The sequence below is a fragment of the Lepidochelys olivacea genome (genome assembly GCF_965140295.1).
Source record: "Lepidochelys olivacea isolate rLepOli2 genome assembly, chromosome: 4".
NCBI lineage: Eukaryota > Metazoa > Chordata > Testudines > Cheloniidae > Lepidochelys > Lepidochelys olivacea.
In genome coordinates, this window is record NC_140414.1 from 104825775 (window position 1) to 104841286 (window position 15512).

The 15512-nt window shown below is 40.8% G+C and overlaps 1 protein-coding gene across 7 annotated transcripts in view; it reads right to left on the reverse strand.

Annotated features, from left to right (window-relative positions):
• The window catches only part of KLHL5 (kelch like family member 5), a 94262-nt gene that overhangs the window by 38779 nt on the left and 39971 nt on the right, over positions 1-15512 (reverse strand). For 4 of the 7 annotated variants that reach the window (XM_084626961.1, XM_084626963.1, XM_084626962.1 and 1 more), the window contains one exon: positions 926-1108. In XM_084626961.1, coding sequence (XP_084483087.1) covers positions 926-1068 — 143 coding nt within the window. In that variant the 5' untranslated portion in view covers positions 1069-1108. Of the gene's footprint in view, positions 1-925; positions 1109-2726; positions 2747-8482; positions 8972-15512 lie in introns of those variants that run through there. The other 3 variants (XM_084626960.1, XM_084626959.1, XM_084626965.1) reach the window with 3 other exon arrangements.

Sequence of the window (15512 nt, forward strand, 5' to 3'; positions counted from 1 at the left end):
TCAAGCAAACCTGTAATCTCAAAGAATGAATCAAGTTAAAACCTATGTTCCATAAAACCATGTTGGCTGGCACAGATATATCCCTATCCTTTAATTCTCTGTCAATTAAATCCCATATATCAGCTTTTCCATTATTTTGTCTCAGACTGAAGTCAGGCTAACTTGCTTATCATTATCCAGGTCATCCCACTTAACCTTTTTGATTACTGGCATATTAGTACTCTTCCAGATGAAAAACACATACTACTTAAATACCATCCAATTTATTTCAATTATTTAGCAAAACTACAAATGCCAAGACATTGGAATCTTAATATCTAGGAAACTGACACTACCTGCCTACATGTTCAGACTTTTGAGGTCCTAAGTGAAATATCAGTTTATTGCTTTCCAGTCTATTCTCCAGAACATAAATATATATTTAAATATCTTCAGAAAAGCTGCTATATGTTAAGGCTAGCCAACAAGAACTGACGGTACAGCAGTTTCATCAGAGTGGCAAACTGTATGGGATAGGCTGGACTTACAATTGTGCAAACTATAACACTGAATTAATTCTGAAGACACAAGGGAACATCCAATACATGTTAAATTTAATTTTTTTCTTCATGAACAGTAAAAAATACTACAGTCCTTGAAATATTTTCAAAATTGATTCTGGGTAGGGATTTAATTGTTTTTGTTTGTCAAATCTTTGAGTGTCACAGGTGGGAATTAACATTGTACCCATTAGAATTACTTTTGATCATGTATCACATGGAAGAGACAGAAGTAAATTTTTAGTTTCCCAAGTCTATTTGGTCAAAACCTCCTCTTTCTTGAATCTTATTTTAAAGCAAAATAGTTAACCCTCACACCACAGATGCACAAATGTAAGTAAGACAATGTAATTTATTTTAGAATCAAGAATCTTTTATATATTTACCTATGAGCTGGAATTCTGCGATCACCAGCAACTAATACCACATCACATAGCTGTTTGTGTCTCAGGTAGTTTTCCATCTTTTTAAAGGTTTGTTCAGCATGGTTGAGTGCCTGAAAAAATTCATCTGATGTACAAGGCTCCATAGTTTGGCAAGATGATAGAGTCTGACTGCTGTTGGAAGTCCTGAAGAACATAACAAAATCTTAGTATGGCTAATATTTTAATACAGCAATTTTGTTCACAGCTGAAACAATGAAAGTCACGCCTGCATTTTAGAAGTGATATATACTACTCAGGTTAACACTTTGTCTCTTGCAATTACTTTTATTCACATCTTCCCTTCTTTCTGTGGGTGTGGTCCAAAGTCCATTGAAGAGTGGAAAGATGATCTAGTGCAGTAGTTCTCAATCTTTTGCATTGGTGCCCCTTTTCACACAGCAAGCCTCTGAGCGCGGCCCCTCTTATAAATTAAAACCACGTTTTTCCAGTTTGAGAACCCCTGATCTAGTGATTAGGGATTTAGCCTGGAGCTCAGAAGACCAGAGTTCCATTACTTGCTTTACCACAGACTCCCTGTGTAGGTTTAGGCAAGACAATGAGGCCTGGTCTATATTTAAAATCCGCACCCCTGACCAATGCAGCTATGCTGATTTAGCTACATCTACACCGGAGGTTACACTGATGGAAGAATGTTTTTATCAATCTAGCTAGCATCATTTGGGGAAGTCGTGTTCCTGTATAGACAGAAAAATCCCTTTCATCCATGTAGACTACATCCACACTACAGGATAGCATAGCTGGCATAGCTATGGCAACATGTCTACATTGCAGCTGGGACCACGTCTCAGCACAGGGAGACAGACATGCATTAACTCTGCTCAAGCTAGCACACTAAAAATAGCAGTGTGAATGTTGCAGCATAGCCTAGCCACACAAGTTTGGATCCAATGGGTTGGGTAGACTTGTACTTGGGCAGCTAGCCTTTGCCGCTACCCATGCTGCAATCTCCACGCTATTATTTTTAACATACTAGCTCAAGCAAGCTAGTGTGCATCTGTCTACCTAGGCGGGGAAGCATGCTCCCAGCTGCAGTATACACATACCATTAGCCTCTTTGATCATCTGTAAAATGGGTATAACATTTTAATTTCCTCACAGGTTGTTGTAAGGCTCTTGGATACTGTTGTAATGGAGGCCATATCAGTACTTTTGAGAGATAAATGTCTTAAAGTGTCCTTTCTATACAACTCCTTTGAGGATAAATTTAGGAAAATAAATATTTACATACACATAGTTATGACACGCATGCAGTGGAAATATTTTTATTGTCAAATATCTTGGAATGTGAGTTGGTGAAAATACACTTCAGTTAATAACACTTTCCCTTTTTACTCTTTCAAGCTTAAATCGATGTAAATTACTTCACTCAGAGGGGTGGTATTTTTACACCCCGAGTGACGTAACTTATGTCAACTTCAGCGGTAGCATAGTCAAGGCCTAGGACTTCAATCCAGCATAGAATTTAAGCACTTGCTTTATTTTCATCATGAGTAGTTCTTTGGAAGTCAGCTCATTACTTGGGTCTTAAAACATTTAACACTGAAGACCACTGAACACAGTCTGAGCGCCACCAGTTTAAGGGATTTTGTTTCTCCAAGCAAGATTTTTGATTAGGTGTTTTTGCCTGGGAAAGTGGTTCACTGTTCAGTACCGAAACAATTAATCATGGTGGCACTGAAGTAATCATAATTAGGCTTCAATATTAACAGCCTATTAAAAAGTGGGAGGGTGGAATACACACCTATCCTTTTGCTGTTCAAGCTGCACTGCTGCAGCTCAACTAGGACACAGAGCAGCAGTTTATAATGTGAAAGCTATCTCTGAAAGCAGAAGAAAGAAATGTCAATTTTTTCTAAATTCTGGAGGAGGTGGGAGCACAGTGTCAGGGAACATGTAAACTGTGGAATTTTATAATCTCAGATAGTAACAAAGCAAACCAAAAATATTAATTACTACATAAGAATTCTAGTGAATACTAGCCCTGCCTACCATAATTAAGGTTACAAATCCATCATTCTTTACAAGCAGCTGTTTTCAAACATTCCATTTTCAAAAATATTCACCTTTTATGGCTTGTCTACATTTGATTCACTACATCGGTGTAACTGCAGCAGCACTTCAGTGCAGACACTACCTACACTGATAGGAGGGGTTCTCCCATCAGCACAGGTAATTCCACTTCCCCAAGAGGAAGTAGGTAGATTGATGGAAGAATTCTTCCATCAACCTAGCACTGTCTACACTGGAGACTAGGTCGTCGTTACTATGCCACTCAGGGATGTGAATTTTTCCTACCTTTGAGTGAAGCAGCTTCTTAGTGCAGACCATGCCTTAGACTGAGCTTCTCAATGCTTTGGCTTTGCCAATAAAATAAAATTTTTAAATCTGAGCAAACTTCATTGTGGTAGAGTGGAAAAAAAATCCATATTTTATCCTTTTCCCATTATAAAAAGTTCTAAACATCCTTTTTGGAATTAGTATATAGGACCAACATCTGAGATTTTAAACTTAGCATGGACATTGTTCCTCTTGAGGACTAGTACCTTTGGCTTGAAAAACAATTATTCAATAAATACCATTTTTTAAAAGTTGCCTACCCATACTACCATTAGTCTAGTTGGTTTAAACTAAGGCTTTGTTTCACTGCCAAGAAAAAGTTGCATTTTTACCATGGCATAACAAATATGCATTAGTTATCCTGCTGTAAAATTCTCGTGGAGACAAGTTTCTGTAGTTTTACTGTGAGGTAAACTAGGTGAGGTCAACCACAGGCAGGATTATAAAGGCTGATCTTGCCTAGCTACCTCGCAGTAAAGACTACCTGCAGTGCCTAGTCTCTACTAGGATTTTACAGTTGGAATAGCTAATGGAATACAATTATCCTCTATAACACAAAAAACTCCACACACACTATACCATTTTTGCTGTGAAACCAAGCAGCGGTAAAAATACAGGAAGCTGCTGAAGTCTTTTCTAGACTAGGGTTCGCAATGGTGCTACCAATGGAAACTTTTTTGCAAAAATCTTTAGTGCATAATAGGTCAAATACATTGTTCATGTATTTTGGTCAGTAGACGGAGGCAAGGAATGTAACTCACCACTGGAACTTTAAGGTATCAGCTTTTTCTGAGTTATTAGTATATGTAAACTGACAAATATTTATATGATACTTCACAAACATGGAATAAGATGTTCCTTCCCAGAACAGTTCACAATCAAAAATCAACAAGACATCAATTCAAGTAACAGAGTGTGTGGAAAGTTTGTTGAAAAGGAGAATGAGGTCGGAAGGATTCTTCGGATATGAAGGAGAAGGCATTTGGCAAACAGGAAGTAGGAGATTTTTTCAACTTTAGAGCTCAGCATGAATGCAGGCATGAAGCCATATTGGAATTGTTAGCGAGGACTAGGAGAAACATAGGGAGTAAGAGACTCGGGGGGGGGGGGGAAGAGAAGGGGAAATTAGGAGGAAATGAGAATAGAGGTGGTTGTAGGAGACAGTAAGGGAAGAGAGAGTATATACACCCTTGAACTTGAGGACTAAGGCCTTGTCTACACTATAGAAAGGTATTGTGCTAATGGCAGATCACGGATCTAGCATCTACATACAAAAATGCTCCTAATAGTATACATGTGTGCTAAACATTTTTCAGATGAGACTTGCTTTGATCATGGCTAACCACTTTCAGTCTGATAAGATAAGAAATAAGAAGCCAGCGAAAGGATTCAAATATTGAAGGGAGGTGGTATGGACAGAGCAAAAGGAGAGGACATTAATTGTACTGTTTTGGAGAGAAGAGAAACAGGAAGGCTAAAAAGCATAATTTTACAGTACCCAAGCTGACAAATGATAAAGGCATGGGCAAGAGTTTTAAATAGGGGAATGCCAAGAAAAGAATAAATTTTAGTGGTCCCAGGAGAAGCAGCAAATACCCTTTAGTGGGAAAATGGATATTTGGGAAGAGGGGGCATGATAACAGGGGAAAAGAATAAAAGATGACATTGAGTTTGAGATTTAGAGACCAGGATTTAATGCTGATAGAAAGGGATTAGAAGGAACTAAAAAAAGTTCTTTAGTTCTGTAAAGACTGAGATGACACTGACATCTAGATCTCAGAGATGCACCAGACAATTGTGAAAAGCAGTACAAAACAAAACTCAAAATCTGTCAGAGTAAGACACAAGATACACGAGGAACAGACCCCTGTTGAGTAAAAAGGTCTTTTAAAAAAGCAACCTACACCTTTCACAATAGAACAATGCTAAAATGAATTTTCTGACTCAGGTGGGAAAAAAATCCAGAAAAAAAGATTTTTTTTTAGCCCCTGTATGTATGTGAGGCCTCTCTGGAGAGGAATAGGACATTAACACTTTCTATAACTGCCTTAATTACTGAGAACTGTCTTATTTATATGTATGCTGACAATTTCGGTTTTACAAGGGAAAATTTGTTTTCATATTATCAGTGTGTCTATTCTGATTTTGGTTTATTTCATAGGACAGAGAAATACAACCAGTACTTACTCCTTCTATAAGTCCCTCAGTTAGTATTAAGTGTCTTAGAATCATCCTAGTTCAAACAAATCCACAACTGAGAAATCTACAAACAACCATTATTTCAGGGTGGATCTGCTTTGCACAAAGCGCTGTACAAACACATAGGACATGCTCCCTGTTCCAAAGAATTTACAATCTAAAAAGACAATAGAGTGAGGGGTGCGGGGAAGGATACAATATACTAGCAAACTGATCAGTGATGTCTGGCACAGATCTGGTTAGTTCCATGGTATTGTTTATGTTTTAATTTGTATTTATTTAATCATTGAATAAGCTATCCCTAACAATCTTCCAGAGATATCGAGGTGAAATGAACTCTCTATGCTTAGGCTACACTAGAGGTGTCTGGTTTTTGACCGGAAAGTCCGGTCTAATAGGGGACCTGACAGTGTCCGGTCAGATCTACTAACCAGACACCAAAAGTCTGGTTCATGCGGGCAGGGAGGCACCAGGTCATCACCCGTACCACCCCCTACTCAGCCGGGGCCACCTCCTACCTGCCTAGGGTAGCTGCTGCTCTGTGACCCAGCTCTGCAGGCGAGTCTCTCCCAAACTGAGCAGAGGGGGAGAGTAAGGGGGGGAAGAGGGGGGAAAAGCAGCGAGCAATGGGGAGTGGAGGAGGAAAGAGGAACAAACGGGAGGCATGGCCTTGGGAAGGAAAAGGCAGGGCAGGGGAGTGTCCCATTTTTAAATATTACAAAGTTGGCAACCCTAAGATACACCCTACAGTATTTAAGAGTTAATACTCAGCAGCACTACAAGAGGTGTAAGAGATGATCAATAGCAAAAAGGATCTCATGTATAGGCCCCAACATACATGTTAAGATTTTAAACTTTCATAACACCAGAAACAATGTAAATCCCTTTCTTCCTTCTGCTTTGGCCCACATATTCCCATATGGCATGGTGGGAGGAGACATGCAGAATATAAGACTATTTCTTCTATCATGGTGTGCTTCCAGGGCCTACAACATGGCACTCAGCTAGAGAGGAGTGCAGACGCAAGAACTTTCCACACACACATGATATTTCTCTCCTACAGATCTCTGCAGATCAGTGGGCTTGGAACCCCATTCTCCTTTATGACAGAGGGGGGTGGGTGGTATGTGTGTGCACATGCGTGCCTGTCCAGCCAAGTTCTCTCTCTTTTACAGAAGAATTCAATGAAAAAAACTGAGTTAAAATGAAAAGGAGTACTTGTGGCACCTTAGAGACTAACCAATTTATTTGAGCATAAGCTTTCGTGAGCTACAGCTCACTTCATCGGATGCATAGAAGTCCACTTTTATGCATCCGATGAAGTGAGCTCTAGCTCACGAAAGCTCATGCTCAAATAAATTGGTTAGTCACTAAGGTGCCACAAGTACTCCTTTTCTTTTTGCAAAGACAGACTAACACGGCTGTTACTCTGAAACCTGTTCATATAATTGTTTACAAAAACACATGCTGAAAATCACCTCATATAGGAGATTCTTAGGTACTTTCTCTGAAACTTATTTTGTTGATGGCTAAATATACTTATTACAGCAAGATTAAATAGCTTTTTATAAAGCCTCAGCATGCAGTGTTTCATTCCCTTATAATTCTGATAAATGTTTCCAATTCAGCAACAAAAGCAAATGCTATGTTGACTCCTAAACGGAGAGAATTTTTGTTTTGTTAAGGATATAAACCATAAATTGTGCAGTGTTTACTCATCAGTTTGCCCCTGCACCAACAAAATTTTCTATATATGGGTACACTCTCCAAAGGGAATGCAACACACAAACTATATTAGCTAGATTGATCTATCTCTAATAGGCTTATTAATAAAAACTCTGCTCCCTTTAAATAAAGATTAATGATCTTCTTTAGAATATCAAGTCACTGCAAAATAATTTTAAAAGCTAGAAAGTAAACAACATGAAAATTAATGAGAGATGGCAAGTTAGCTATTGTAGCATTTCTAATATTTACAACAACAAAAAAAAGCACAGCAAGACATGTTACTTTGTGTAGTACAGTTGAGCAAAGTAATAAAGGATGTAATGGAAATAAACTGACATTTTGGTAATAACCAAGAAAAAAAGATTAATTAAATAACATATTACTTATTTTCCACCAATTAACATACACCTTTTGATAAAAATAATAGTGATATAATACATTATTTATTTTAGCACCAGAAACAAGATGCAAGACAGAAACAAAACTATTACCATAATTTTATGGACATAATTAGGTTTACAATTTAAGATATTTGATTAGCACAGCCATAATCAGTTTAAGGCACTTTTCATGTTTTAGTTTGCTGAACAAGCTGGTTGGCAATATATCAGTTTCAAAGGATGAAGTAAATATTTTTTTTTCTTTAGGTTGTACTCACGTTCGGCTTCATAATCAACATATGAATATGGAAATTAAAATACAGATTTATATGCCCAGATTGACAATTGAAGAACACTGCAAAAATGCACATGAGAATATAACAGATTCATAGCTAAAATAATTTTCTTCCAGTTGAATCTTTTATTCTCAAAAATACTTAAGATTTCTATAGCTCTGAAATCTTTTACCTCTACATTATTTCTTTCTAATTTAGTGTAAAACTAATTCTTAACACAGCTAAGCACAGAACAAATGTTACTCTAAAGTAATTTTAAAAACAGCCCTGAAAAGCTGTTGTGTGCGTATTATTTTCAGCAGCTGTAAAGATTAATTTTGCTATACATTAGCTATATTAAAGTTAAATATTAAGTTGGTCATAGAAAATATATTCAACTATATGCTCTGCCAGTTATTAGTATTTTTATACTTTTGATACAATGCAACTATCAGAAAATTCTGAAGCATTTTAATCTAGGATAAATCATAGCTGACATTTGTAGGTATGAAACATCAAATGACATTCAAGACATCAAATGACAACTAATTTCCCCCAATAGGAAAACAACAATTAACCTGCATGAACTGCTGTCCGATTCATTTTCTTCTTCACTCGCTCCATCATCTGCTTCTGATCTATCAAAACAACGTGCATCTCCACAGTTTTCTGTTGTGAACTCAAATGTAGGGACTTCAGATGTGGATGCCATTGGCCAGCGAGGTGAATTCTGGAAATCCTGTTGGCTAGACCTTCTGTAACCAATTGATGCCAAAGGTAGTGGTAGGTTACCTGGATCTAAAAACTTTGTCCCACCAGTTGTTGCATTTTCTCCTCTGTTCCAGAAGTCTTCCCGGTGGCTGTCCATTCCAGAATTAGGGATTGATGACTGGTGACCAAACCATCTCCATCTGATTTTTAAAATCTGCTTCACGTCAAACTCTTTACGAGAGCCAGACATCCTCAATGAAAGCAAGTGATCGTCTAGGCAACAGGGCAAGAAGCAATGCACATAAAAGAAGATTTGTGCATCCAACCAAGACTAGAGAAACACATGCTCTTCCTGCATATGGCAAGCAAATTTTGGGAGGGACTGCATTCACATACATAAAAGCGCTTTTTTAAAATCATATGTCATCTGAATATAAACAAATGGCAAGAGATGATGAAAAATACTGGGATGAAAATACAAGGCGAAACAGTCACCACAATCAAGAAAAATGGTAATCAGGTCACACTGAAGCAGCCAGTGCACTTTCTATTGCTTTCCTCCACATCCTCTGACCATTAGCTTTAACAAACACTAACAGCATTCATTAAAGCTCTTTCAAATGCTGAATACCACCCCTTTTCTTAAACCACAAATGACAGAACGTAATTCCTATGCTGCATTTCAGAATCTCTACTGCTCTACTGTGTTAACTCTTGCTAATACAAATAGGAAAAAAAATCTGTGATTCTAAAAAGCAAATGAAACACTTCCTTGCACTGTTAGAAATCACTAATAAAACAGGCTAAAATATTCCAGTATACTGATTCTATTTCAGGAAAATCTGAACTGGAAAGGATTCCAAGACATGCATCAAATTGTTTTTCAAACAGACTAGATGGCTCGGGGACTGGTAAAGGGTTACAGAGCCTTTCATCTTGACATGCTGGTTTGAATCAAATCTGGGTCTGTAGTGACTGAAAGTTATTACTGATGGTTGCTTAGTAGCCTAGGAGAAATGCACTAATGGTCTCAGTCTATTTACACATCATGAAAACCATAATCTCAGCTGCAACTAATTGATCATCATCAAGGAGCCAGAGGCACCACAGACTCAAGGGGCATCAAGATCACACTATCTTCTGACCTCTAGAACTGGACCCTACAGGTAAAATTTAAAGTGCACTGGTCAGATGCAGTTTTATTTTTCCACTCTCTCTGCAGAAAGGAGTTCAGTCTCTAGTGCTATCCAGACATGTATTTTATAAGCAGTAATTTAACTTTTAAAATCCCATGTCAGAATTCTCTATTTGTTTTTGGAAAATAGAGGGTCAAACAACAGGGATATTTTAAATCACAGTTTGCTACAGGAGTTCCGATATTTACTCCTGAAGGAATTCCGCACCAAAAAAATAAAAATCCTGCAAACAATATTTTAAAATTCTGCAAAATTCTGCAAATGTTATGGTTAATAAATAAATGTGGAGGCACCAGCATGACAGTGGGGAGCACAGGCCACTGACTGCACAGAGGTGGAAGATCACCCTGCAGCCCTCGCCCAGGGACATGGACTCGGTGGTGAGGCTGCACCCGACCCTGACACAACGCAAGGGCCAGACCTGCCCCAGAAACACCCTGGGACTCTGCCCCTCCGTGCCAAGCACACTAGATGTAGGCAGGCAGGCTCAGCCCAGCAGGATCCAAGTGTGGAGGGGCTTAGTGTGGGGAGATAAGGGTTCTGTGTGGGGCAATCTGGCCGTGGGCAGCTGGGAGGGGTGGGCTGGGTACAGGGGGGATCTGGATGAACAGGGGCTCATTGTAGTAGGGGTTCTGGATGGAGAGGCAATGGGACTCTGCAGGGGAGGTCCAGGTGAAAGTGGGTGGGGCTCAACAAGGGGAGGTCTGGGTATGGAGGGTTCAGCGGGGGGGTGTTTCTGGGTGCTGGCTTGATGGGGTGAAGGTCCGAGTGCTGCTTGGTGGGGAGATGGTCTAGATGCAGGGAGCTAGTCAGGGTAGTCCAAGTGCGGTAGGGCTTGCTGGGATGGGGGTTCAAGTGTGGGGGTGCGGTCTGGGTGTAAGTGGGGTCTGGATGCAGGGAGGTGGGGCTTGGCTGGGGTGTTTGGGTACAAGGGGTCTCCAGATGCAGGGAGGTGGGGCTTGGCTGGGGTGTAGGTTCAGGTTTAGGGGAGTCAGTGGGGGGTCTGGGTGCAGGTGGTGAGGCTTAGTGGGGCAATCTGGATATGAGGTGGGTCCAGATGCACGGGAGTTGGGCAGGTGGGGGAGCAGCTCCCCATACAGTGACCCCTCCCCCTTCCCATGGCTGAGGAGCAATGGGAGCAGGAAGGAGGGGGCATGCAGAGCTTCCTACACCTAGAGAGGTTTCTGGGGCTGGGTCTGACCCAGCCCTGGCCGCTCCTTGCAGGGGAAGAGGAAGTCCCATCCTCCCCAGCCCTGCCAGGAACAGCAGCTAAGCCTGGCACAGGGTAGAAGCCACTGGCTGGGGCGTCCCCAGCCCCCCGCCCCCCACTGATTTACCTCTCCCTGGCTGCTCCGGATGCCTGAAACAATGCACCTGCACTGCTGGGGAGCAGTGCATGACTGGTTTTGCAGCTTTCCTTTGCTTCCCCATCAGAAAGTGATTTTTCTGCAGGGAAGCGAAGAAATCTGTGGGAGACATGAATTCTGCGCATGTGCAGTGGTGCAGAATTCCCCCAGGAGTACTACTATGTAAGACTGGAGGTTGGTTGAAAACTAGCTAGCAGACTCTCAATCCAGAAAAAAAAGGAGATGGTCCTGGTGGCTTGGGAGAAGCAATTAGAATGTGCAGCAAGGATTTTATCAGAACCATGATTAAAGACAGTGAGGCTGTGCTACACTACAAACTTCAGTTGATGTAAGTTACATCAGCATACAGCTGCTGCAGTTTGCATATTGCTCATCCACATGCATACTTGGCTGCTTGCATTGGTACTATTTGTACTCAGCAGTGATTATGTTTATGTAGGTTGCAGTGCATCACAGGTAGGTATTCCAGTGTGGCACTCGCCACTGGCCAGGTCACTGCCTTTTGAGAAATTTTCACAACGTGTTGTGAGATAGAAATGAGTAACAAAAAGGTGCCTGTGAACAAGGAGTCAAGTTCCCATCATGCAACTTTCTCCATCCCATAATGCCATCCATCTCATAATTTTCACACAGCAGACGGTGGAGCACCATGTCCAGGCCCAAGAAACGAGCAGTAACTGGTGGGAGTTACAAGTAGTGGGTGCTTTGACTAGCAGCATAAATTGTGAAGTAATAAAAATGAATTTAAAAAATACAAATTTTCTGCATGCCAAAAATGGTGCAAAAAACATGCAGTTAAAAAAAAACACAATACAAACTACCAAAATAAATTAACAGAACACAACTTGAAAATTAGAAAGGTAGAAAACATCCCTGCCCATTTCAGCTACACATAAATTGATCTGTGAGATCTGCAGTTGGCATATGTGAACTTTGGTTGGAGTTACTGTTCCTTGGAGTGGAGTGGTAGGGGTAGGGATGTGACCTGCGATGCCACATGGAATGTTGGGGGGATGTAGAGAGCTGCTAAACTGGAGTTCTCCAGTGACTGCAACCGGTGGGCAAGCCATGACTCTGGACCTGTAGGTCAACAAGCATCTGCAGCACTTGCACTTTCTATCCGAGAAGCCCTATTATGTCCTGGTGCATCTCCCACTCCTTTTCCTGCTGGGAGTTTCTCCTGTCTGCTCTTTCCTTCTACATACTGTCTGCAATATTCACCCTCCAGGCCCTCTGTTCATAGTCTGATGCAGCACTGCTTGCAGGATCTTGCTGAACATATCCTCCCTAGTCCTCTTCTTTCTCCTCATCAGGGTTAGATGTTCCACAGGTGTGGAGGGGTACCTCAAGGTTCAAATGACAGCAGTTGCAGATGAAAGACAGATGTAAACACTGTATTTACAGTTACAACAGAAAGGAAGAGGTAAGTTTCAAAACTCCCTTCCCTTATTCCCATAATCATTTTTAATAAGACATCCTTATCGTCACTTGAGCTTCAGAACACCTCTACATAGCACCACCCTCCAGCTCCAGCCATCGTGAGCATAGCCTGCCAGAGCAGGGAGGAAGAAGGAGGGAAATTGCTGGTTGCATTAAATGATAAAATTTTGGCTCCCATAACCATAGATACGAGTATAAGGCAATGGCACTGAACACTGGCACTATTTTCAACAGGCAGTGGTGACTGTAGCTGATACTCCTGAAGGTAACAAAGGCAGAGAGCACAGCTGTTGCTGGTGCCCTGAAGACACCCTGGCCGCGTGCCACTAGCCTGTTTACTCCAATGGTGCTTGCTGAAATCAGTGCGGAATTGTGTGGGAAAGTTTCCTACCAAGAAGGAAAAAATAAGGCTATCATCCCTAGAAACCTTCAGGAGAGGATCACTGAATATCTCTGTGAAAGTTTCATCAAGATCTCTCAGGAGAATACAAGGGATAGCTCTATGTACATAAACAAACTGCTCCACATGGCCCCCCTGCCTAGTCCTACAGAAGAATGAAAACCAGATAGTTCTGCCTTTCGCTGTACTGCTTGTACTGCCTGGGGCAGTCCTCACTGAAAATGCCAAGAGCAGTGCAGACTGCAAAAGGGAGAGCAGATAATCACCAGTTTTGGGAGTAACACTGAAGTTAAACTCACCAACCAGTCACAAACTGCACTTCTGATCCCCCACACTGGTTATCAAGAACTCACACAGCCCCTTTATTGCATTCCAGTTCTCTGGCTCCTAATTAGCACATAGCTCCAGTAAGCAAGAAGTTATTTAAAACTCTGGTCACAAACAAAATGTTCTTCTGACTCCAAAATGTCAGCCATGTTACCAGATCAATATTAGTTTGGATCTTATCCAAAATACCACACTGCAGCCAATTCTTTAGCACCTAAAACTAAAGGTTTATTGTAAAGAAAAAAAGAAAGAACAAGAAGAGAGTTGTTAAATGGTAAAGCCATCAAATACATACAGAGACTTCAAAGTCCATATATCAGGTTCTTAGCAGTATTGGTGAGTTTGCTGACATGAACGTTCCTCTGGAACATACCCACAGCTTGGATGAGTATTCAGTCCTTTATTCAGAGCTTCAGTTTGTAAAAAAGTTACTCCAGAGGTAAGAAGCAGGACTGAAAACAAAATGGAGATGATGCAGCTAGATGCCTTTTATATTCTTTTGTCATGTGACTTGTACTTCCTGTGTCCCAAACACAAATTGTACAGCACATAGCATGGAAAGCCTTAGAGTTCTGTCCAGAAGCATACCACATGGCTTGCTGACTCATAAGGTGTATCCCCTAGTTCCTTTCAGTGGATTCATTGTACAGTTGATGACCCTTGATGGGCCATCGAACAGGCTAGGCAGTGCTGGTGCCAATCTGTTTGGGGTATCATCCAGATTCACAGCACAAGTTTGAAATACAGATATTCCCTACAAATCTATAAATCACAATACAAATGTGATACAAACATATAAACAAGATCATCATACTGGGCAAATTATAACATTTCCCTGACATCTTACATGGAATCTTCGGCACAATTCATTGCAATTTTATAACACTGATATTAATAATATCACAGTGTTCCACATATTCCATATAGTGTCACACTGCTCTCTCTTCTCCTATGAGTAAAACAGTGAAAAGCTGATACTTTTGCCCTGCTAACTTGGGACTGAGCTGGGCACCATCTTTACATTTAAGCACTGTAAGGAAAAATATATGCATATACTTACCTGAGGTTCTTGCCCCTTCATCAGGCTTATCCGTGCTTGGCTGGTGGAACTCAATAGACCAGTGATACTCGGACCTCAGTGGTTCAAGGAGCCAAATTAGCGATCAACATTACCCAAAAGAGCCACAGAAGTATGAATTCATGGTTTCATTTACTATTTGTATATTATATATTCTATGTGCAATCTTTTCTTAATGTCCACATTTCTACAGCTGGTCTATCGTTGTGCCTACATAGTCTCTTTCCTACAGGCCCAGGAGATCCAATACCTCCTGTCTACTCCAGGCAGGAGTGCATCTAGTGCATGGAGCTTGCATAGTCAATTGGGCAGCTGCACACAACAGAGGAGAGCTACTAGGTGAGCTCGCCAAGGTGCGCAATCAGGAAAACGCGTTTAAAAATATTCAGGGTTTTTAAAAGGCAGAGTGTGACTTCCAGTCCACGTGGACTAAGTTGGTCAACAATCCTCTGGAATCTGAACTGATAAAAGCACTGGTTTTAACCCATAATGCTCAAAATCATTTAGGGACTGGCAACTTGAGGGAATGACACTTTCACTTGCTATCATAGTCGCAATCAATGGAAGTACTTCAGTTTGCTCAATTTGTATCATCAGACCCCAGATTTGTTGGGCTTTGAAGCATGCCCAGATAACTATTTTTTAGGCAGTTGGGAAGCAAAAGGGTTGAGTGGGTGAATATGATGAGATTATTGTTGCTGCTTTTGTTGGGTGGCTGACTTCATTTGATCAGAGTAGTATCATGGAATTTTTTTGATAATGATTATTTTACATCATACACAGAAGTCACATGAGGTTTTACAAAACATAGATCAAACCCATTCCCCTTTCTCTATTGGACATGTATACCTGATATCAGTTTTCAGTGTCAGTGAATACCAATATATAAAGGGGGTGCACAATTTATTGCTTCTGTAGGCTGAGCTTATTGCAAATACCAGGGGCTCCATGCATCCCTCCATTCCCCCACACAAGCTCCCTGTGTGTCATGCTCCCACGACCCTCTATTTCAGGGAATTTCTCAATTTCTCCCAAATTTCCCCTGGCACAGGTTCTTTGCTCCCTCCCTCCTTCCACATCAGGGTCCCC